Raw genomic sequence first — 22,269 nt, 5'->3', positions numbered from 1 at the left:
AGTAAGAGCCCTTTCTATCCAGGAATATGATAAGCTTTTTTAACAAGGTGAGGGAAATAAACCAGGTCGCCGGGGCTATGCATGCAAAGAAATGTACATGGCAGACTCAAGTGCACAAGTGGTAGAAAAGCAAATGACCTCACGCGCCATCAAATATCCTCTACAATACCTTTTTTTGCGAGCATCACAAACATCAAACGAAACAGAGCTAGGTATTCATTCCGCAGTCATACGCCATCCCATCAAGCTTAGATCCCCTTGGACTCGGGGAACTCGTCGTCGAGCTTCAAGCGGGCCGTCACATTCATACTCATCAGTTCCTGGATGAGAAGCTTGGCCGCGTAGGGGATGGTCATCTTGACGACGCTGCGGGAGGACTTGCACCGCTGGCACCAGTTCAAGTAGCCCATGAAACCGCACTGCTCGCAGACATCGATCTCGTGGCGGTCGGAGGAGATCATGAGACGTTCGAGGAGCAGCTGGCTGGTGCCGTAGGCGATCAGACAGTCACGCTCCATCTCTCCGAGACGGAGACCACCGTCGCGGGAACGACCTTCCGTGGGCTGCCGGGTGAGGATGGCGCGGGGTCCGCGCGCACGGGAGTGCATCTTGTCTTGGACCATGTGCTTGAGTTTCTGGTAGTAGATGGGGCCGGTGAAGACGTAGAAGGGGAGGGCTTCGCCGGTGATGCCGGAGGTGAGGTATTCTTTGCCGCCGTAGTTGAAGCCGTGCGCGATGAGGGTCCGCGACGTCTCCTCGACGGGGGTCCCGCCGAAGCACGTTCCGTAGCCATGGTGGCCGGCGAGAACGCCTGCTTTACCGGCAACAAGCTCCAGCATCTTCCCAACTGTCATTCGAGAGGGGAAACCGTGGGGGTTCATGATGATGTCCGGGTTGATGCCGAGGTCAGTGAAAGGCATGTCGGCCTGGTCGGCGATGATACCGACGACACCCTTCTGACCGTGACGAGAGGAGAACTTATCACCGACTTCAGGTCGGCGGGTCTGGCGGACAAGGACCTTGACCAGCTGGTTCTCGTTCTCCTGTACGGAGTACATGACCTTGTCAATGTAGGCAGGGTCATGGAGTTTGTAGGTCATAGGTGTCGGGGTGTACTGGATTGGCCGGCCTGCGTCGGAGCCAATACCGGACATGTGCGACTGGTCGGGCGTACTCTTGTTGATGTACACCTCTCCGGCATTCACCTGCTCGCCCACAGCAGCAAGACCGTCGCTTTCAAGAAGCGCGTGCTTACGAATGGGAGCTCCGTTCTCATATGTCGGTGGGTTTAGCCTGTCCTTGGTACCGTTGGAATAACTCTTCAAGTTGGTCACGTATTTCCGGAATACTTGACAGCGACCAAAGCCACGATCAACGGAGCCCTTGTTCAAAACTAGGGCGTCCTCGATATCGTAACCAGAGTAACTCATGACAGCCACCATGGCATTCTGACCGGCCGGGAGCTGATCATACTTCGTCAACTCGATGGTTCGTGATTTGACCATCGGCTTTTGCGGGTACACCATGAGGTACAAGATCGAATCAATACGGAGGAATTGATTCGAGGCGATAGCTCCGATAGCTTGTTTACCCATGGCACATTGATAGGTGTTACGGGGCGACTGGTTGTGGTGTGGGTAGGGGATCAGACCAGCGACTGCTCCAAGGACCGTGAACGGTTCGATCTCCAAGTGCGTCGTCGTATCGGTGATTCTGTCCTCATAGATGGCAATCAAAGAATCATTCTCCTCGTTGACATCCAGATATTCCACCAGACCCTGAGCAAGGAAATCATCGAACTGCATCGTTCCATCACGCAACTTCTCCAGGTGTTCGCCCGTGACCAGGGATTTGCCATTCTCAACAACGATGAGGGGTCTGCAAATTCGCCCATCATCAGTTGCAATATGTACTGCACACTGGTGGTGGTTGATGTAGATACTGACGAATTCGGAGATTCGGCCCATGCGTCGTAGCCTGCGGAAAGCGTTTAGGAAAAATTTGGGACGGCGAGTGAGCGCAATCGGCGTTCCGTTGATGGAAATGGTGTAAGAACCGGGAGTATACAGCTGCTTTCCACCGAGTGCCAGGATATCTTCGGCTCCCAGCATGAAAACCAGGTTCTTGATCGGACCCTCCTCGTCATTGGTCGTGATATGGGTCATGAGCGCCAAATTCTTCACCAAACCACATGCTTCACCTTCAGGAGTATCTGCTGGGCAAAGCATACCGAATTGCGAAGGTTGCAGGGCTCTGGGACCGGAGACCTTTCTGGTCTTTTCGAACTGACTGCTGATACGGGTCATCATACCCAAGGCGGCAATGTAACTCAGCCGACTGAGCACGTGGGTAACACCAGCACGCTCCATACGAAAACGCTTCAAGCTCCAGTTTCCCGTCGAGATAGCACGGTTCATACCCTGGGTAATGTGGTTACCGTGCATACTCATGACACTCCACGCATCAAATGCTTCGGCTCTGTTGCGCTTATTCAGCACCTTATCAATGTTCATCTTGATATCAAAGCAGAATTTTTTGAACAAATCTTCGAAAAGAAGAGCAAGAAGTTGCCCGGCCAATTCCAGTCGCTTGTTTCCAAGGTAGTCACGGTCGTCAACCAAAGAGGGATCATTCTTTGCCATCAGAACACGGCGCGCCATGTGGGCAACGTAGACGGCCTTTGGTCTGAAGTTCATGTTCTTGACCTCAATGTGGGAGATGATGACGGAGGCGATAGCCTCAACGGCTTCTTGGATATGGGTCCGACGATAGGACATCTGCTTGCGGTTGATCTTGATCCGTGCACCAATCCAGTCCAAAGCTTGCTGTTGAGTGTAAATACCCAGCTTGATGCTGTCTTCGAAGTTGATGGCGAAGTCGTCCTGGTAAAGGCTATCAACACCGGCCACCAGAAGCAACATCTCCTGCTCTGTGTGGATGCCCATAGCCCTCAGCAGAATGACGATGGGGATATCTTCGTTGAGGACGTTGTGTTTCACGTAGAGCTTATCCTTCTTCAAGATAATATAACTCTTGGACTTGCGCTCGTTCGAAGAACTAGAGTCCAGGTAAGCCACGGTTGACAAGAATCAGAAGAATGACCACAACTTACCTGGTCACGGAGGCCTGAACTATTTCCTTCTTCGGGTCCGTTTCGACGATAATTCTGTTCTTACTCAACTGCTCCTGGACAAGAATAACCTTCTCCGTACCGTTGACGATAAAATATCCACCGGGATCCAATGGACATTCGTTCAACACGGTCATCTCTGACGGAGTCTTGTTGGCCAACACACACTTGGAGCTTCGCAGCATGATCGGCATTCGACCAATCGACACACCTCTCCTGATAACCCTTTGACGGCCACGGATATACTCGAAATCAACCAGGATCGGGGCTGCATAGGTCGTATCACGGAGTCGGCACTCGTGTGGCGACACACTCGAAGGGAAAGCGTCGAGACTGGCATCCTGCGGCTCGTCCGCTCGACACGGCGACCCAACATAGATATCTGTGAACTTGATGTAGAAGTTGTGGTCGATGTCGCTGCGAATCGTCGAACTGGATTCAACGATCTTCTTGAGCTGAACCTCGATGAAGTAGTTGTATGAGTCAATGTGTTGCTTCACCAATCCCTTCACTTTTAAGAAAGCCGGCAACAGATTCCATTTATCTTTTGCGGTATTTATCGGGTCCGTGAGCGATTTGTTGTAGTAGAATGGTTCAAGGAGAGCATCGAAGGGATCTCTGTGGCGGTAGGTAGGTCCTGAAGGCTCGTCCACGGGATCGTCCTGCTCGACAGGTTGCGCGGCTGTTGGGTTGGAAGGCGGTTTAGACTGGATGGAACGTCTTCTCTTTGCAGAGGCATCGGTTGAGCCTTTCCTAGAAGAAGCTGCAGTCTGTACATCAGAGTCGCTATGGTTAGCACATCCCGTCGACAGGTGTAATTCCGAAGTGCGGAGAAACTTTTGCCATACCTCTGAGGGCTGCGCGGATCGCGCTTGGCTGGCCGCGGAGGGCTGGGGCCTCCTACGGGGAGGCATTGGCGCTGAAGACAGACAATTTATTTAGATATGACTATTGACGGCTATGAGTCGAAAGGGGGGCGAGTATCAAGGGAAATTCATGGCGTCTGGGAAATATTTAGAGTGCAATTTCTTATCGTCGAGGGGAAAAGTCCGAAATCCGAATTAGAAATTCCACGCAGAGCGGAGGGGTGGGTTATGTAAGCCAGTGAGCTATCTCGATCCGGCTAGCGCACCAAAAAGCTTACAAAGATGGAACTAACCAAATGGGGCCAAGTTCTTGACTATCAAGATGCTATCTTTATATCTACGTCCTCACAGACATGTCAACAACACTTTCAGCTATGGATCCTTGACATAATTGATCTGATCAAGGGAAGAGCCGAGTAAAGGGGCGAACCAGTTTTGCAAAATGGGAACCCAGAGATCTCGACTTGAAGGCCTCCTCAATCTCGTCAAGAGACTTTCCCCGCGTCTCCGGCATGAAGATCGCGCAGACGACGGTAGTGATCAGCGCGCGTCCACCGAACAGAAAGTATGCGCCGACGCTGCTCTTTGAGAGCAAGATGGGTGTCACTAGAGCCACCAGAAAGTTGGTCACCCAATTGCCGCCATGCGCGAGACTCGTGGCGGATGCTCGCGTGCGCTGCGGCTGGATCTCCGTGGCATAAACTTTAATGCCAACCGCCCAGCTAAGTGAGAAGATCACCGCGAAGATATAAATGGAGATGATGCCCACCCATCGGCCCGCTCCAGAGGAACCATCCACTGCATTGGCTGCATAAAGGCTTCCTATCAAGAACATGGTGGTACAGATTCCGATTCCTCCGCAGATGGTGCTCTGCCGGCGGCCCCATCTGTCAGCCCAGATAAGACCAGGGATTGTCACCACAAAAATCACAATGGCCGAAACACCAGAGGCGAAGAACGTGGCACTGGCAGAAGCCAGACCGGCCTGTTCGAAAAGCAGAGGTGCATACTGCAGATATGCGTGTCAGAATTACCATTGCCAGTTTTCCTAACGTTGCTTCTGACTGATCGAGGCTTCCAGGGGTTTGAGATGGGTTTCTGGCACGGAGGACTTACATATAATACCCCATCTATACCACAGAGCTGTTGCATTCCCATCAGGAACACCGCGAGAGCCGTGCGAGCTCGAACGTCCTTGGAGAAAATATCCAACAGTTTGTGCATCATTGATTTGATCTGAGGTTGTGGAGCAATTACAGCATCGGAAGACTCCTGGATGGCCTGGGCTTGAATGCGATCTTGCCGGACTTGCTCGATCTCGACCTTCTCACGTTCTGCCTGGCCAACACCCAAGATATCCCAAGTTCTTGCTACTTCTTCACGACGACCATGAAGCGTTAGCCACCTTGGCGATGGGACCAGGAAGAGGTACGACGCTGCGGAGAACAGAACAGACAAATACACCAGGATTATGTACGGCGTGCGCCACGACAAGGACGAATTGACGCGAGCGGTACCGTAGCAGGTGAAGAACCCAATCACTAGCCCCAAGGTGATGAGCAACTGAGGGCCTGTCGCTAAAGTGCCTCGGATGCTGGTCGGAGAAATCTCGCAGATATACCTGATTTCAGTCAGCGACACCAAATGGGCAGTGCGTCTGTAGCAAAACAGGCGTACACACACAACCAGGGTGCCGAGGTACAGCCCCTCGCCAATCCCCTCAATACACCTCCCTACAATGAACATGGCTAGGTGGGCAGCCGCACCTTCAATCGCGGCGCCAATCTCAAAGATCAGGGCCTTAATGCTGATACCCGTCGGCCTCCCCAGTTCGTCGGCCAAGAAGCCAGCGAAGAACGAGGATATCGCCGCGGGGATCAGGATGGACGAGACCGTCAGCCCGTGGACAGTTGCAGACTGGATCCCGAACTTGGCCGCGAAGCTCTCCATCACGGTAACCGGGCCGATAATACCGGTGTCCATTCTGAATCATCTCTCGTCAGAATCAAATCCCATCTAACCCACATCACGGAAGGGCCATGGAAGGTTCATAGAAGACTTTCCCGAAGAGAAGCCCGCCGCACAAGCAAAGTATACTCGCAAGGACATATCTCGGAGGTCTGCGGAAGAGTACCATCGTGAGACTTGTTCCGTAGCTATGCTGAATGAACTCTCAAAGTCAAAGAGATCCGGAACCCATCAAGCGCAGAAGATATATGTAGTCCAGTTATTATAACCCCTTCACTACACAACACAAAGCAAATAACGGAATCCACAACTCATAAATAGAAAAGAGAAAAAAAATCTTTGTCATACATCCGAACCCCGAACCCACCCAGCTTACCTGGGGGCCTGGCTCTGGCAGATGGAGACCCGAGAACCGACCCACCCCCACCGGGGTACCCATTGAATAGACGGGCCTCCGAAGCCCTAAAGCACAGACATGGAAGCCCAGGGCGTAGTTTTAGAGCCCGGTTGAGTCACAGTGCAGGTCATCTGGGCGTGTAAAGCGGAGAGGGGGGGGGAAGGACTTTAGATACTACATAGAGTATATCTAGGCTCGGGATGCGGAGTAGTATGGTCCGGCTCTGGTGTTTGAGGGCTTCTGGGCGGGAGAATCTCGGGTGAATGCATAATGATGCATCCCACGCGCCGGGGATGTGGGGAAAGGGAGTAGATGTGGTGTTGTGTATAGGGCGTGGGAGTGGAATGGGAAGCAAGCATTGAAATCTTATTAGAACGGCTAGTCGGAGATCGATGTGAGGCTGAGAGGCCGATACATATCCGGTCGATGGCGTTTCTAGTTCGTCTTGGAATTGAATTGATCGCTTGCTGTGATGTTGTTGGTGTGACAGATATGGTTTGGATTCTGCGCACGGAAAGATTCGAAGGCCTGATGGAGGTGCTTTGGCGGCTTCTGGAGCGTAGGTACCTTGCTACGGAGTACAAAGAAAGCCGGTCAGTATTCAGGACTTGGATTGCATTTTTTGAACAATCGCAGTCGGGAACTGCTTCGATCGTGCTGTGCGGTATGATATTTCTGGGTACATCTTCAGACCACACGCGAGGGACGGAGCTTGCTCACAAAGCCTTCAAGAATGAATGGCATGAGTATCGCTAAGTCCTCACGTTGGCTATGGCATGACTCTCAGTCAAGCGTCGACCGGGTTGGATGGAACTTCCTCCATATAAACAACATCTACAAGCCGGTCCATCGGTGCAACTTATCCGTCTGGTACGAAATGCGAAAGATGTGTATGAGACAAAAATCAGCCATACTGATCATGTTTCAAAGAACAACGACCATTGCTGATCATGGGGTCCGATCCGGAGATCAATGCGACAACCCGCGAACCAAAGGCACGTCATTTTAGAAGTGGCTGCATGAGAGAGGTCTCAGAGCCGAGACTCGACATGAGAACATTACATCGACTCATCGTCGAATAGCCGGTTTGACTTGGGCACAGCATCGCGGGTTCTCAGCGTCACATGCTGAAGCTGTTGAAACCACGATTGTCTGCATCGAATGTCTCCGTCACCCAGGGAGGGTGGCGCCGGACCATTTTTGACATCACAACTGGTGCCCAACTTACAGGGCTGACAAGCTTTGAGAGAATGTTCTGTGCTAGAAAGGAATACCTCGCTGTTCCCTAAACAGCCTGCTGCATTTCGGATTGTTGCTTCTTGTCCAGCTGTAAACCGCATCTGCAGCTCCGCAACAAACTAGGTACGACCACGAACATGTGAAGAGTTGTCAGAAGCCTAAAGGGCGGTTGGAGGCGCGACCCCGGCCAACGAAGAAGACCTGTCAACCCAAATGATGTCCGACAATGCATGCTTGGGACAACGACGTAGCATTCTTAGGATAGTTCAAGCTGACAATGTCGCCAGCGGACACAGGACACAGGACCAGTAGCCCTAAGGATGGTCTCGAGTATGGTGAGTTGGCATTGGCATTGAAAATTAGGGGCCTAGCCGCTTCTGCCGGGAATATACTAGGACCCGATTGCACATGATGGCTACTGTAGCAGCCGCAACCGCCAACAGCAGCATTTAACATCCTCTGTGTGTGTCGCGTATCCCAGCATGACTAATGCCAGTACAGAGATCCCTCTTTGTCTTGTAAGGACAAGAATATAGGCCTTTGCTCTCTCAGCACCCTCTCTAAGAGAGCCAAGGCTTGCTCCTCTGTGTGCAGCTAAAGTTTATGCCGAGTCGGCAGCGCATCCCCACTCCCGTCGGGAGGTGAGTCAAATCTCAAGACCTGCAGAGTTGGGCAACAATCTGACAGCCTCGCAAGGAGATAAGTCTGAGTCTAACGGCTCAATTAATCCACAAGGGGGGCAGTGAGGGTCCGGAAGCAAGCCTAGTTGCTTGAACTTGTTGGGTACTGCATGGCTTTGGGTACGCGCGACAGGATAGAGACCCCAGGACCGCGAAGATGCTAGTGAAGGGCAGAGAAACCCAGAAGCCTAGAAGCCCTTGATGTCAATCGTTTTTCAGACTATGTGGGGTTCACCGTATCTGAGAAACCTGTGGCGTGAGTTCTTCTGACCGCAACTTCGACGTTCTTCGCCACCAGGCCATCATGAGTGACAATGCTCATGTCCTTCGAAGTTGGGGGGAGGTAAGAGAGTCCCTTGATACACTGGTGAAATACTGACGAGTGATGAAGTAAAATAGTTATGGAATGCCGGTGGTATCATTATGACGGTTTACTGGTCATTCTGTGGCGGACGGTCGTATAACGTGTATTCTTAAGGTCTCGATTGTTCAAGACGAATGCAGAGTGGTTGAGAAGACCCAATGGTATTATTAGCGTTCTTCTGAAGACAGCCGGTGGGTTGCTTCAATGCGTGTGCTATCCTGACGGGCATAATCGTACAGACGGCTGGCCAGAGTTAAAATCAGAAATCATTAGAATTAGATCGAACAGGCGTGGAGATCAGTTGGGACGTGCCGGGCCAATGCCGGGGTAGAAGAGAAGCCATGAGTATGACCCATAGTCGATCTCTATAGTAGGGGTGGTGACGGTGTATGTCAAAAGTCTAGCCAAGATGTCAAATGACAAATGTCACGTGAAGAAAGTGGATACTTTCCTGTAACCAATGGGAGAGCAATATTTCAAAATTCAACCAATCAGATTATATAGATCTCTCTATCACCTGATTCCAGTAGTCAATTACCCAGTACCTACCTAGGACCTTCAGCTTGAAGAAGAAGAGATGATTCGGACATATATATTCATGATAATATGAGCATACAGGCTGAGAAGCCTGAGATAGAGAGCTCTCCGCCTGCTTAACTGACAGAGCCACCGCAGGTGCTTGGAAAACGGCCTTGGGCAGCCTAGAATTGAATTCTACACCTAAAATTTGACTATATTCGCTATCTCCTGGGTTTGAATAGCTTCAAAACTCATCACTTTTCATATATTCTTTTTCTGTTGTGGGGGTTGGTCAACTGTGTCATATCTCCCCCTGATTTTACCAATACATTTCAACTTTTGCTAACAAAATATTATTTTGTCAGGAAAAAAAGTCAAAATGACACGTCATTTTTGTCATTTTGACATTATGATTACCTTTCTGTCTTTCTGACCATAGTCTTGTCGTCCTCGGCAGCGCGGGGTACTCAAGAGGCTTGGTAACTCGATAGATAGCATCATGTCATCGCTTGCAGGTATGAGGTGGATGGTTTCATGGCACAGGGGTTTCGATGAGATGAAACTTGACTATCAAGCGATGATCTGCTCATACGAGGGCATATTACAACCATTCTATTGTTTGCTCAACTAATAATGGTGATGAAGAAAGGCATGCATGACAGCAGTATGAGTAGTTAGTAGTTACTCTCATCATCCTGGGACGTTAAGATGGAGAGGGACATGAAACGGCCCATAGATAAGCAAAGTGATAACTAGTTACAGTGAGGGGCAAGTAAGTACCCAGGAGTTAGTCTGTCATGCACTGTGAGTACTGACTCACTGAGTCACTGGTAGCCTGGTACCTTGCTAGGAATCGGATTGGAATATAGATGGACATCCAATGACTGATCAGTGATTTATAGATAAAACCTGAAGCACCGGATCTACTGTGTAGCGCCAGAGGATGAAAACAATACACCAATGGATATTTTGGGAGTGGAGTGCCAGATCCATCTATGAAGTAGCTATATATTTCCATTATTGCCTGGTGAAGAAGCCAGCCTTATTACTAATAATAGTCAACAAAAGGGGACTATGCCTCTACAAAATTAAGCAATCATTATCATTCAGTCCATGGGACTTTAGTTCCAAGAGCTCATTTATAAAAATGAATACCCCGAAAAAAAGTACTTCATGATAAATATCTACAGGTATCTTCAGAGTACATCCATTACTGGAAGATTCTTTGTCATGAAGTCCAGGAAACATACCAAATCACCTAATCCAAAAAGCTCACTAATGATTTGTTCCCTGTGTTTCCATGTACTACACCGCTTGTCCTGCACCAGTCAGATTGAGCATCCATTCAAGCTCCATTGACGTCTTTCTGCAGAAGCCCGTTGCAAAGAGCCACAAGCGAATCGGTCCTGAGCACCTCGTGTCTTGTGACAGCGAACAGATCTTGGAGTCAAGTCTCTGACCGGGTTGAATTATTAATTCAATAGGTATTTTGCATGAAAAGCTCAAGAGAAATAGGGGTTGATCCAGACTAGGGAGTACAGTAGCTAAACAGAGTATGAGATGTTGGCTCCAATCAAGAGTCAGAGATATCACTGGAGAGATCGACCAACCTTTGTTCCAGTCAGTCGCTTAATCCATGGGACTAGACTTGGAGGAAAAGAACACCAAATTAAATCTGCTTATTCAGAAGGTATCCGAGAGCAAACCCTGGAACCCTTTCCGATTCTCAACAATTTCTGTTAGATCCAGAGACTGAGCCCGGGCAGAAAAAGAGTCTGAGAAAATTCATAAGCGTTAACCAAGGTTTCAGTCGCGAAACCATTTGGGACGCGCGTGGCAAACCATAAAGATATCCAGAATGGTACTTGATAACTTGGTAACTTGGTGGTTTGGACACGCTTATACAAAGTAAGGTCAGATACTCTACCAATTAACCAGTAACCCAGTAACCACTGACCCATGTTGACACAATTGACAATAATCATATTTATTGATGTGATTATTATTGAACAACCACAATTGAATAAACTTGGATGAGATACAGGGTGATGATCAAGGGATACAGTGGACAATTTGAAAATGGTCTTGATGGATTTGTTGTCTAGAACAGTCGCTTCTTAGTAGATTCTAGGTACCTAGTATCAGCTAAGGTAGTAGAGACTAGAGAGTATGTATTGTCCATTCAAGCAACAATCAATAATAACTAGTGATACTATTGTTGGCCTCACCCAGACACCCCTGGGACTCTCTCAGAGGCTAGAAGGGATCCGCTGTCATATCTTATGAATGACTCTGCTCTGTCTCTCTCTTTCTCTCTCCACTCAATGCACAAGGAAAGACGTGCAGTGGCCACGCTCTCAACCAGCACAGGTGCACAACCCAAATAAAAAAAATCCCCCTTGCACGAGTCAACAACCTCCCGAAAAAGGAGACTTCATCAATTACAGTAACTTCAGTAACTAGATAGTAGGTGGTCAGTAATCCCATCATAATATGACCTGTGATGTTGATTTCAAAGGAGGCGAAGATGAAGACAAGATAAGAGCCAATCTTGCCAGCCGCAGCAAGCCCCAGTCAGCGCCCCCTCCAGGGAGAGCTCCCACCACTCCCTCCCCAACTAGTTCAAGGCATGCAGTAGCATCAAAATTGCACAGGGAAGAGCAATGTAAGGTCCAATCAAGGGCTGCCCAGGAGTCCATTCAGATTTTGGATCCGTCAGAAAGAAAATCATCCTCGTTCTGAACGAGGATCATGTCATCAGTCAGAGAAGAGAGAGAGAGAGAGAGAGATGACAGCTCATCCAGCATTCTTTCAACGCTGATTAATTGATTGATTGCGTTGACCGAGAACGAATAGGCGATGGAAAAGTCATCACTTTTGATTGTGGAGGATAGGATTAGGATGACTTAGGAGTCAGGACCTCTTCTCGCTCCTCTTGACTTAGTCCTCAGTATAAAAAAGAGAAGAAAAAAAAATAAGAGAAGAGCTAGGATGATCCAACACACAGACCCCAAAGGGATGGATAGATATATCTACTGAAGTATATTTGCATCTCCAACTTTGCTGGTCTGCATTGCCATCATCATCATCAATGATCTGCTCACGGATTTTAAGCAGCACTACTCCGTAAGAAATTAACCAAAAAAAAAAAAAAAAAAATACTCTATACACAAGGAAATCAGGCACACAACTAAGGAGACAACGAGGGAAAGGAAAAAGAAGAAAAAAAGACCGTTTTCCTAAAGAAGTCCAGTTCATACTACTACCATACATACTGATTGATTACTGCTATAAACTCCCCGCTTTAGACTCCCAGCCGCCGCCCACTCTCTCGTCTGGTTCCCCCCCTCTCATTTCCTCCCTCTCTGCCCTTTGGGTTCGCTTGTTCTTTCATCCTCGCCTCTGTCCCCTAACTCATCTGTACAACATCTATTCTCTTTTTTTTTCTCTTTTTTCTTTTTTTTACTATCCTTTCCTTTTTCTTTTACCCCTTCATCATTGTGGTTCTTGGAAATAATTGCATTGCATATCGTTCACTCGTTTCCCATTGCGCTCCCCATTCGCCTGCCGCTCGTTTCGAGTGTGTACGGTGCAAATCCCGCCCTGCGAGAGCCAACATCGAGATCTCCGCATCTTTAGGACCACGTTGCTGAACGTGCCAACCACACTCGAAATAACCTCTCGTGCTGTCCGATCGGATTACGGTCGACGGTGTTTTCATCTTAGGCTTGGATTTATAACTCTCGAGGCGTTCATTGTGTGTGAGTCGTGGCCCTCTTTCCGAAGATTTGCTCCGCCAGAAGTCTCCCCTCAGCCCCTCTTGGGACTCCCTTACTTTGCACCCCCATTAAAGAGGAGGCACACCGCCAACTGATATCCTCTCCCTGTTCTGTCTGCTTCACTGTTGTTTCCCCGGGGCTGTCTTACGTAGGGATGCCCTATTGCTTTCAGTCGTTTCTACTCCATCTTTAAATCTTGCGTCGTCCATAATGCGATTAGAGAACTGTCCTCTAACCTGTTATCTCAACCCCTGAATGGTATTAGTCCGTGAATATACTCTAACTTGCCCATAATGGCCTTCAAAAATGGGCTGAGTGAACGCCTCGATGAGCTGCGATTCCCCTCTCCGCGATCTCCTCCCTCCGAGTCTACCTTCCCCGGCTATAATCCGCTTTCCCCAGGCCATTCGAGCTTCGCCCCGGCGTTTTCGCGGCCGTCAGGCGATGTGCGCGCCAACCTTCAGCGACGATTCACTACGGACTCGAGTAAGCTCTCGTCTTGGAGCTACTTGAACAATGTGGGAAGCTCGTCTCACATCGCTGATCCGCTGGATTTGCTGTCATCGGTAAGCGTCCCATGGTCATAATCCGCCGTTAGTCAAGAATGCGATTTGGCTCCATTTCGCATGTGAGCTCATATTGTAGTCGCTGCTTTTGAGTGTCGTCTGCATGTTGGTTTCATCTATTCAGCATCACCTCTATTCAATACAGCCCCCCTTCTATTGTAGTCATTCACTCCCTCCCCGCCCTGCTGTCTCATTCACTTTGCTTGACATCATAGGGCCCGCTGCCCTTTCTATCTCGTGTTTCAAACTTGCCAAGTGATGACATCGTTGTCAGCCTGCGCTATTTTTATGGTCTATTTACTGTGAAGCCCCGTTTCTGACTCATTTCCAGTTCGAGAAGAAGCGTCAGCATATAGAGTACATGCGGGAGCAGAGGAGACGTTTCGAGGAAGATATGAAACTCCTGGACTTGCAGCACGAGAAAGAGAAGCAGGAGATGGACCAGCTGGCTAGAGATCTGGCCAAAGCGGGGTTGTCGGGCCCCGTCAGCGAGCCGACAACTCCCCCAGAATACCGTGAAAATGCCTTTGCTGGTGCATTCACTCGTCCCACCCGCTTCTCAACCTCGAGCGTGACCTCTTCTCCCGGCTTCTTCAATGTCTTTGCTCCCTCCCAAGTGACCTCTCCTCCCAGCCAAGCAAGCCACAGCTCTGTCCAGACCCCCACCAATCGCTTCTCTGTGCACTCGGTTCCTGGCTCTCGTAGAAACTCTGAGAAGGAGGACTTTAGTCAAGAAACTGCTTCTCCTTTTCGTCCTGGACCTTCGTAAGTTGTTTTCTCCCCGAATGCTCGTCCTCGTTTGCATCGTCCCTTTGTCTGTTGGGCATGGAGTGGTGGAGGATGAGTCCACAGGGGTGCTGTCACTATCTCAACATTCACGTGATGCTGGCATGGCGTGTTTCTTATATGAAATCTCTCCTTTATGCTTTTCACCTTCAAGCTTGCGTCACCTGCTTGGGGTTATGCCTGGCTAACACTCTTCTGCCAGGATTCACCGCTATTCAATGCCTGCCTCTGGCTTGGGTTCTCAGATTCGTCCTAATATCTCTGCTTTCAGCAATAACACAGGCCTGGAGTCCTTTTCCGCAGCCAAATACCTACTTCAGAACGAGGATGACAGAGCAACTGTGACCGAAGACGATCGAATCCCTACTCCGGACATCAAGAGCTACCTCAAACTGACCGATCCTGACGACAAGTTTCCCACCCTGTCACGCAGGGACGATTCAGGCTTGGTAGGTTTTGAATGCTATGTCTTCCCCCCACCTTGGTTCCTCTTGTCTTACAGACATACACACACACATTCTATCTCACTTCTCTCTTTCTACCTGGTCTACCTCCTTTTTGTCCCACAACCAGCTTGTGACTTTTGCTGACTTATTTTCCTAGCTTTCTGCAAACTCTGATGCCCTGGACCTGGCAAACTCACGTACTCCAAATCCAGAGACTTGGAACGCACATAGTCGTCATCGTTCTTCCCATCAGAGCATGCCACAGAACGCTTTGAACATGTTCCGTCTTGATCAGCTCGGTAGCTCGACGGGCGAACCCCACTCTCAAGCGTCGTCTACTCCACGTCACATTGCTAGACACTCCCTCGAGGCAAATCTTCACTATAACAACGAGGTAGGTAACGCAACTGTGGGTCAAGCTGGTTCCAGCCGTCCCATGTCTTTGCAGACTTCATACTCCACAAACGATGTACCCACTGTCAAGGGCGACACTTTCAATCCTGCAATCACCCCTCCAAAGACCCACGTGGACCAATTTAAGCAGCACACTTCCACCATGGGCAGGATCCCAGCGAATGCCACCAATGGTCCGCAGAAGGACATGCTGCAGCATGACGATACGAAGCCACAGAGCACCTTGTCCCAGCCAACCACGTTGCAGGCTAGCGCTCCTCCTTTTGGCCCCCAGCTCACCACTGGAACAGCTCCCAATAACGTGGGTGCCCCCGCTGTGAACACTTTCCCGCCTCCCTTCTATGGTTATGGCATTCAGGGATACCCAGTTCCCGTCAACGGTCAGCTTCAAAACTTTAATTCGGCGGCTGCCTCCTATGGTGCATACCCTCCTTACGCTGGATTCCGTTTGGCAGAAGGTCAGGCGAAAAGCGCCGCTCCTCGCAGAAACGGTGATACGGAATCGAGCCAATTATCTCGCTTTACCAACTTTCCACTCGAGCATTATCGAGGCGAGTTGTACAGCCTCTGCAAGGATCAACATGGTTGCAGGTATTTGCAAAGAAAGCTGGAGGAGCGCGACCCGGAGCACGTTCAGCTGATATTCGACGAAACCCACTTGCATGTCGTTGAACTGATGACTGGTTCGTGAATCCATTGTTTCTATTGATATGCGGTGTCCCTATCTTCTAACTGAGTTTTGTTCCCACAGACCCCTTCGGCAACTACTTATGTCAGAAGCTGCTTGAATATTCCAACGATGACCAGCGGACTGCTCTTATTAACAACGCTGCGCACCAGCTTGTAAAGATAGCTCTCAATCAACACGGAACTCGGGCGTTGCAGAAAATGATTGAGTTCATCTCCACCGCCGAGCAAACTCAGACTGTGATTCAGGCTTTACGCGATCATGTTGTGGAGCTAGTTCAGGATCTTAACGGCAACCACGTCATTCAGAAATGTCTCAATCGTCTTTCTGCAGAGGACGCGCAGTTCATTTACGATGCAGTTGGTGGCAATTGTGTCGTCGTTGGGACCCACCGTCATGGCTGCTGTGTGCTTCAGCGTTGCATTGATCATGCTTCGGGTGAACAGAGAGCCCGTCTGATTGCACAGATCACTAGCAATGCCTTCGCTTTGGTTCAGGATCCATTTGGAAATTACGTTGTGCAGTACATCCTGGATCTTGCCGAGCCTCATTTCACGGAGCCCCTCTGCCAGTCTTTCCGCGGCAATATCCCGGCGCTTTCGAAACAGAAGTTCAGCTCCAATGTTATTGAGAAGTGTCTCCGCACGGCGGATTTCCAGATCAAACGTCAGATGATTGATGAAATGTTGGTCGGAGTTGAGCTTGAAAAGATGCTTCGCGATTCGTTTGCCAATTATGTCGTTCAGACCGCGATGGACTTCGCCGACCCGGAAACCCGAGGCCGCATCGTGGATGCAATTCGCCCAATCCTGCCTTCGATTCGCCAGACACCCCATGGCCGCCGAATTGCTGGAAAGATGATGGCCGCCGAGGGCTCTGGAAGAGGGAGCGCTGCAACCAGCGGACAGGTCACTCCGAACGAAATGAACTCTACCCAGCTTCCCGGTCCCCTGCAAGGCCCACAGAAGCCTTTCTTGTATCAACACAACTCGTTCCCTGCCCCTGCTGTTGGAACACATTTCGCGACACAGAATTTTGTGCCTGCCACTGGATCTGGATCTGCCTCGAATACCGCGTCTGGCGGCGCCAGCGAGAATTCATCCAGCATTTATACCCCTGCTGCTCAGCAGCCGAACGGCAACCTCGGGGCCCAGAGTCAATTGTACGCTTACTTTTAATGCGTTACACTGCGTCTGGGATCGTAGTTGCTGTTCACCGAATTGTACTCATATTGAGATGATGCTACGATCTTGATGACTTACGGCCACCTTTTGACTCATCGTTAGTCAACCTGGGGGACTCGGCTTTTGATACCACGACAAGATTTTTATCTTCATGCAATACTTTGCATTTTGTTCCATATTTTCTGGCAATGTGATGCAGATGATGAATTGCATTATTGGCTTGTATTTTTGCTCTTTTTCTCGCCCTTTTCTTTTCAACACCACCCGGAATGTTTATTCCTGCTTCTTCATGGCATTGTCAAACTCTGCATTCAACCCCCACCCCCACATATGATCCCCCAGATGTGTTTCTAGTTTCCTCGATGTTTTCTTTCTTTTATTGGTTTCTATCATTCGAATCTGTGCCCTTTTACGGTTGCATCAAGCGTTGGCCTTCAGCTGATCGAGTCCGCCTCTCCATGTCAAGGCGAGACGAAACAGTCGTTTGAACTCTGGAAATTGCCACATATCGGTTTTGAATCGACCTCCTCTCTCATTACCAGGGCCAGGAGCATTGGCAGCAATTTTCATCTGTTTCCATGCATTTCAGGGGTTGTTGTTTACAGTACCACTTGATCTCAACTGTCTCTTCCCACGCTTGTCACAACAGCACATTCGGTAGATTAGATGTACCCATATTTTCAAAATCCATATGTTGGCACAGCCAATTCTTCCAAGATATAATGAGTAGACTATTTCACCCCCAAATTATAGACAATATGGCAAGCAGTTCCTCCGCATTTGATGGTCACGTGAGTTCGCATCTGCAGCGCGTTTGATCTGCGGGCGCGATAGTCAACCTTATCTTTTGCCAGCAATATGCGCTTCCCAGGACCCTCAAGAGCTTGATGGTAGTAGTAATATCACCAGCTTTTCACCAACCCTTATGCTTCGAATCGAGAGTCTTTACTCAATCAGCCAGCAATGGCCGTGTCGAGAAGTTCAGACAAGGCAGCTTGCCTGTCTTCTCGGGGTATGTTTGCACCACTGCCTTATCGCACTTTCAACGACTTGTATTTGTCGCATCTCTAACTTGCCGTCTATCTCTCTTTAGCGTGGGACACCTGGTCCATCCACCGTGGTCGTACACGGCATCTCGGCAACGTGCAAGTCAACGATCGTTCGCGCCGTTCTCTCCGCCCTCGATGTGCCACACGCGATTGTTCGGAGCACTGAGTGCATCACCGGCCGTCATCTGCTGACGAAGATACTGTGGGCGATGCTGGAGGCACTAGGTCTTAAGGACGAGTGGGAGAAATTCGGGAAAGGTCGATGCGAGCACATCAGCACGCTTGCGGTCTTGCTCGCCGAATGCCTTGCTTCCGACGCCGGGAGAAAGAAGGACAAGTTTGTGCTAGTGCTGGATGGCATTGACAAGCAGCGCGAGGCGCCGCAGACGCTTCTGTCGGCCCTGGCGAGACTTGGCGAGCTGGTAAGTGGAGGGGGAAAGGGAGACGAAAAACTGCGTATACTGCAAACAGGGATGAACCGCATGCTGACTTGACTTGTATAGATCCCGTCCCTATGCGTGGTCCTCATCCTCAGTTCCTCTCCACGGCCGCTTTTCCTGCAGTCTGCGGCTGTGCCCCATATTAGTTTCCCTCCATATACGCGCAAAGAAGCAACAACCATTATCCTCAACTCCGCGCCGCCTCCAGTCATCGGGCTTCCGCAAGAAGCAGCGTCCAAGCTCTACCCGCACTTTGTATCAGCTGTTTACGACTCCCTCGTCGGCCCAACGGCCAGCTCAATACCTACATTCCAGTCCATATGCGAGAATTTATGGCCGCAGTTTGTTGCCCCCATCACCAGCGGCGACTCGGCGCCGGGAGGTGCAGAGTGGGATTTCACCCGTCTCCTGGTCAGAAACCGCTCGCTGTTCCGCCAACAGGGCGAAGCAGCGCTGGTGCATCACATCGTCACCGAGGACGTCGCCCCTGGCACCGGCTCTGCCTCGACCCTCAAGGCCTCGATGGCTACTGCCGTGTCCGCCCCGTCCCCTTTGCCATCACTCCCCTACTTCCCGACCCTTATTCTCACATCCGCATACCTCGCCTCGCACACTCCCCAACGCCTCGACACGATCTTCTTCTCGAAATTCTCCTCCTCCTCCCTCTCCGCGCGCAACAAGCGCGCGCACCACCGACGTCGTCTGAAGGTCCTCTCGCAGGCCCAAGCCGAAGACTACCGCGCCGCGACACAGGGCCCCGCAACCCCCGGCAGAAAGGGCAAGAGAACAAAAACGCGCATCACGAAATCCACCCTCGAATCTGCATTCGCTACCACCTCCGCCACCACCTCCGCCGGAGGCGCCCCCGGCATCACGGGGCCGTCGACCATCCTCACCGCCCGCCCGTTCCCCCTCGAGCGCCTCATCGCCATCTACCACGCCATCGACCCTAACCCGCCCGCCAACCCAATTCGCACGACAGCGGTGTCGGATGCGATTTACGCCGAGCTGGCGACGTTGCGGCGTCTCCGGCTCGTCGTGCCCTCGGCAGGCCGCGACAGTTCGAGCCGTATGGGCATGGGAGCGAGTGGCACGAGCAGCGGGAATACTACCTCTGACGCTGGGGAGAAATGGTGTGTCAATGTATCCGGGGACTGGATTGGGGAGATGGCCAAGGGGATTGGCGTGGAGGTTGGCGAGTGGTTGGCGGGTGGGCTAGATTGAACCATACGACTTTCAACACTCTTGGATACAGTGGGAGTACAGCGATCACCGTCCATGGTTTTCATAACAAGCTACACAAGTGTACGATATATAGGAATTTGGATCACCTTGGGATAAACCCCAATAATGTTCGATTCATAATCATGATTGTCGTTTTACCATAATACTAAAAGTAACAGAACAGACTTCACCAAATCCACTCATCAACAGTGGCACTTGAACAAACCAGCAGACTGGGCGTCTGAGGTCCCTGGAAAGACTTCTCGCCCGATTCGAACCGAAGCGAAGAGATGGAGTGCGAGTACTGGTATTTCGACAGAGGAGAGGAGACCTGGTCTCCGGTACGAAGGGAGAATAGCTGAACCTTGCAGTCGTCGGAGGCTTGATGTCCTAGATTAGCAACTTGATTCATTCTTTTCTGAGAAGAAGCTTGGGGCCGTGGGGTCTTACCGCTTGCGAGCAGCCCCAGCTCAGGGCTTAGGTCAAAGTCGGGGATGACTTCGGGGTAGTAATCGGAGAATGAGAGATAGGGTCTGGTAGAGGTGTGGCTTGGACGGTTGGGGTTTGGGTTGCGCTGGAGGCCGTTTGCTGGGTAGCGGATGTCGTACATTTGGAGCTAGTAGGCTGTCAGTTTGTCTGCTGCTTGTGGTTGATGTGTAACTTTGCCGGGACGAGAGAGAGAGAGAGAGTACATACTGAGTTTAGGCCTGCGACGACCATTCGGTAAGGATCGACTCTTCTGATCTTTGTGACTGCGTGGGGGTGCTGAAGACGTGTCGCAGTGCCTCCGCTTCGTAGATCGTGGAGGAAGACTGCCGAGTCTTTGAGACCAGCAGCAATGACATGCGCTGATAACCATTCGACGCTTGCCACAAGTGCATGAGATGAATCGGTACGTCGATGCGAGGTCGGTTTCCCTGTGATGACATCGTTCGCAAAGGGCTTCTTCAAGAGGGCCCAGTAACTGCCTAAGCCCTCTAACGTCTGGAGGCCTTCGGATGTTCCGATGGCGAACAGTGCTTTGCTGCCCTCTGGACAGGGTGACGAGCACCAAAGAGACGACTCTGTGCGGATGCGAATTGGATGTGCAACTGGTCAAGGAACAATGTCAGCCGTTTTCATGCCTTCTGGTAGGCTCTTGCGTGGGGTACCACTACGTACAGAAGGCAGGCCAACGGTAGTCGCCTCCTTCACCAAGATCAGGTAGCATTCGCGGAGCTAGAAAGGAATCACCATTTGGACCGCTATCCATCGTGGCTCTATTGCCGCTTTTGTTAGCAGAGCACCTCCAAACCCGATTTTCTGTAAGCACTTACAGCAAGTACCCGGTATGACTCAGGGATATAGAAGAAAGCTGGAGATTGTGGAGAGCCGTATAAGCATGTGCCTCACATCACTACATCAATTTTTGAGGAGTGACGAACACACATACTCTATATGGTTCTCTGAACAGCACTCGTTCCATGGTCCGATTGTATGTCCACGTCTCCTGGACAGAGTCCGGGAAACACACCCTAAAGAAAGGCTAAGCATAAGAGAGGATAGCAACGCAGTCGGAAAGTCCGAACTTACGAGACAGAAGATTCACCACCACGATAACCACCTTAGAACATTATTAGCCAAGATTGAGGCTCCGGATAATGATCCAGACTTACTGGCAATCAGGATACCAGAACGGTTGTTACGTATTACATGCTTGATGGAATAATCGTTTGGCCATGGCTCGAACCGATGTATTTGTTTTCGCGTGACTTGACTCGCATAGGTCAGGCCGTGTTGCTCCTGTCGAAACGGTCTTGACCAAATCTGGGCTCCAACTTCTCGTTCAGTTCCCAGTAGGGGATGTCTGAGCAGAGGGGCTCTTCTGATTTTCTCCTTTGCTAGTTTTTGTGTGAGTCGAACCTTTCTTTGACGTCTCTAGAGGGGGAATCAGTTTTATGGTTCATCTTGAATGATTGGAATCAAGTGGGCAACCTCATGTTCTACCCGCTTTCTCTTCACTGCATCCTTCGAATACTGCGCCCCAGGGGCAGCTTTATGGCTAGCCTGGATTTTGAAGTATTTCTTCTTTTCGGGATCTATTGTATGGTCAATGTGAAGTCCGCCATGACATCGCGTCTTGGGCGATAGTTTACACATACCGTAATAGAACCCAGGGATTTCCCGATTCATGATTCTTCAGGTATACAAGCGGTTAGGAATAGGTCAAGCAGAATATGTACGTCGGCGCTATGCAAGAATAAATGTTGTCCTCAATAGAGGGTGGAGAGCCAAGCTCGCCCGAATGACAGAAATTGGGTTCTCATGGAGTTTGAGCTTTGCAACAGGAACAACGTATGGTGGGAGGAATGGAGGTAAAAGAGACTAGCTCAGTCTATTGGTGACAAGGCCACCCATCTGCTGAAGTTTGCTTTTGGCGACAGTGACTTGGTGCGATATAGATAGATTCCAGATGCATCAGAGATGATGAATTTATGTTCTCTGGCTGCAATGACGTCCACCGCATATTATTGGTTATGTAATTGGATGT

The 22,269-nt window shown here is 50.2% G+C and overlaps 5 protein-coding genes across 5 annotated transcripts, besides 1 other annotated feature; 2 read left to right on the top strand and 3 right to left on the bottom strand.

The window, feature by feature from the left end:
- Positions 1-248: 248 nt before the first annotated feature.
- On the bottom strand, positions 249-4,044 carry ACLA_031930 (DNA-directed RNA polymerase III core subunit RET1; the record flags this gene model as incomplete). Its single annotated transcript, XM_001269883.1, has 2 exons — positions 249-3,057; positions 3,113-4,044. 2 exons carry the CDS (start codon positions 4,042-4,044, stop codon positions 249-251), a joined length of 3,741 nt encoding a protein of 1,246 aa, XP_001269884.1.
- Positions 4,045-4,396: 352 nt separating this feature from the next.
- Positions 4,397-6,105, bottom strand: ACLA_031920 (putative MFS sugar transporter; the record flags this gene model as incomplete). The annotated part of the gene is made up of 4 exons (XM_001269882.1): positions 4,397-5,005; positions 5,113-5,617; positions 5,678-5,980; positions 6,056-6,105. The coding sequence occupies 4 exons, from the start codon at positions 6,103-6,105 to the stop codon at positions 4,397-4,399; spliced, it is 1,467 nt and encodes a 488-aa protein (XP_001269883.1).
- Positions 6,106-11,926: 5,821 nt separating this feature from the next.
- Positions 11,927-11,952: a microsatellite.
- Positions 11,953-13,235: 1,283 nt separating this feature from the next.
- Positions 13,236-17,020, top strand: ACLA_031910 (putative RNA-binding protein; the record flags this gene model as incomplete). The annotated part of the gene is made up of 5 exons (XM_001269881.1): positions 13,236-13,508; positions 13,840-14,273; positions 14,497-14,743; positions 14,898-15,837; positions 15,906-17,020. 5 exons carry the CDS (start codon positions 13,236-13,238, stop codon positions 17,018-17,020), a joined length of 3,009 nt encoding a protein of 1,002 aa, XP_001269882.1.
- Positions 17,021-17,951: 931 nt separating this feature from the next.
- Positions 17,952-19,739, top strand: ACLA_031900 (origin of replication complex subunit 5 family protein; the record flags this gene model as incomplete). Its single annotated transcript, XM_001269880.1, has 3 exons — positions 17,952-18,038; positions 18,120-18,497; positions 18,579-19,739. The coding sequence occupies 3 exons, from the start codon at positions 17,952-17,954 to the stop codon at positions 19,737-19,739; spliced, it is 1,626 nt and encodes a 541-aa protein (XP_001269881.1).
- Positions 19,740-19,926: 187 nt separating this feature from the next.
- Positions 19,927-21,911, bottom strand: ACLA_031890 (uncharacterized protein; the record flags this gene model as incomplete). Its single annotated transcript, XM_001269879.1, has 10 exons — positions 19,927-20,129; positions 20,190-20,355; positions 20,436-20,830; positions 20,901-20,998; positions 21,056-21,093; positions 21,168-21,264; positions 21,312-21,342; positions 21,395-21,656; positions 21,714-21,817; positions 21,881-21,911. The coding sequence occupies 10 exons, from the start codon at positions 21,909-21,911 to the stop codon at positions 19,927-19,929; spliced, it is 1,425 nt and encodes a 474-aa protein (XP_001269880.1).
- Positions 21,912-22,269: the final 358 nt, after the last annotated feature.

The sequence above is a fragment of the Aspergillus clavatus genome, genomic scaffold, assembly GCF_000002715.2.
Source record: "Aspergillus clavatus NRRL 1 1099423829805 genomic scaffold, whole genome shotgun sequence".
NCBI classification, from domain to species: domain Eukaryota; kingdom Fungi; phylum Ascomycota; class Eurotiomycetes; order Eurotiales; family Aspergillaceae; genus Aspergillus; species Aspergillus clavatus.
The sequence above is the reverse complement of the archived record's forward strand: the minus strand, read 5'-3'. Positions and strand labels throughout refer to the sequence as shown.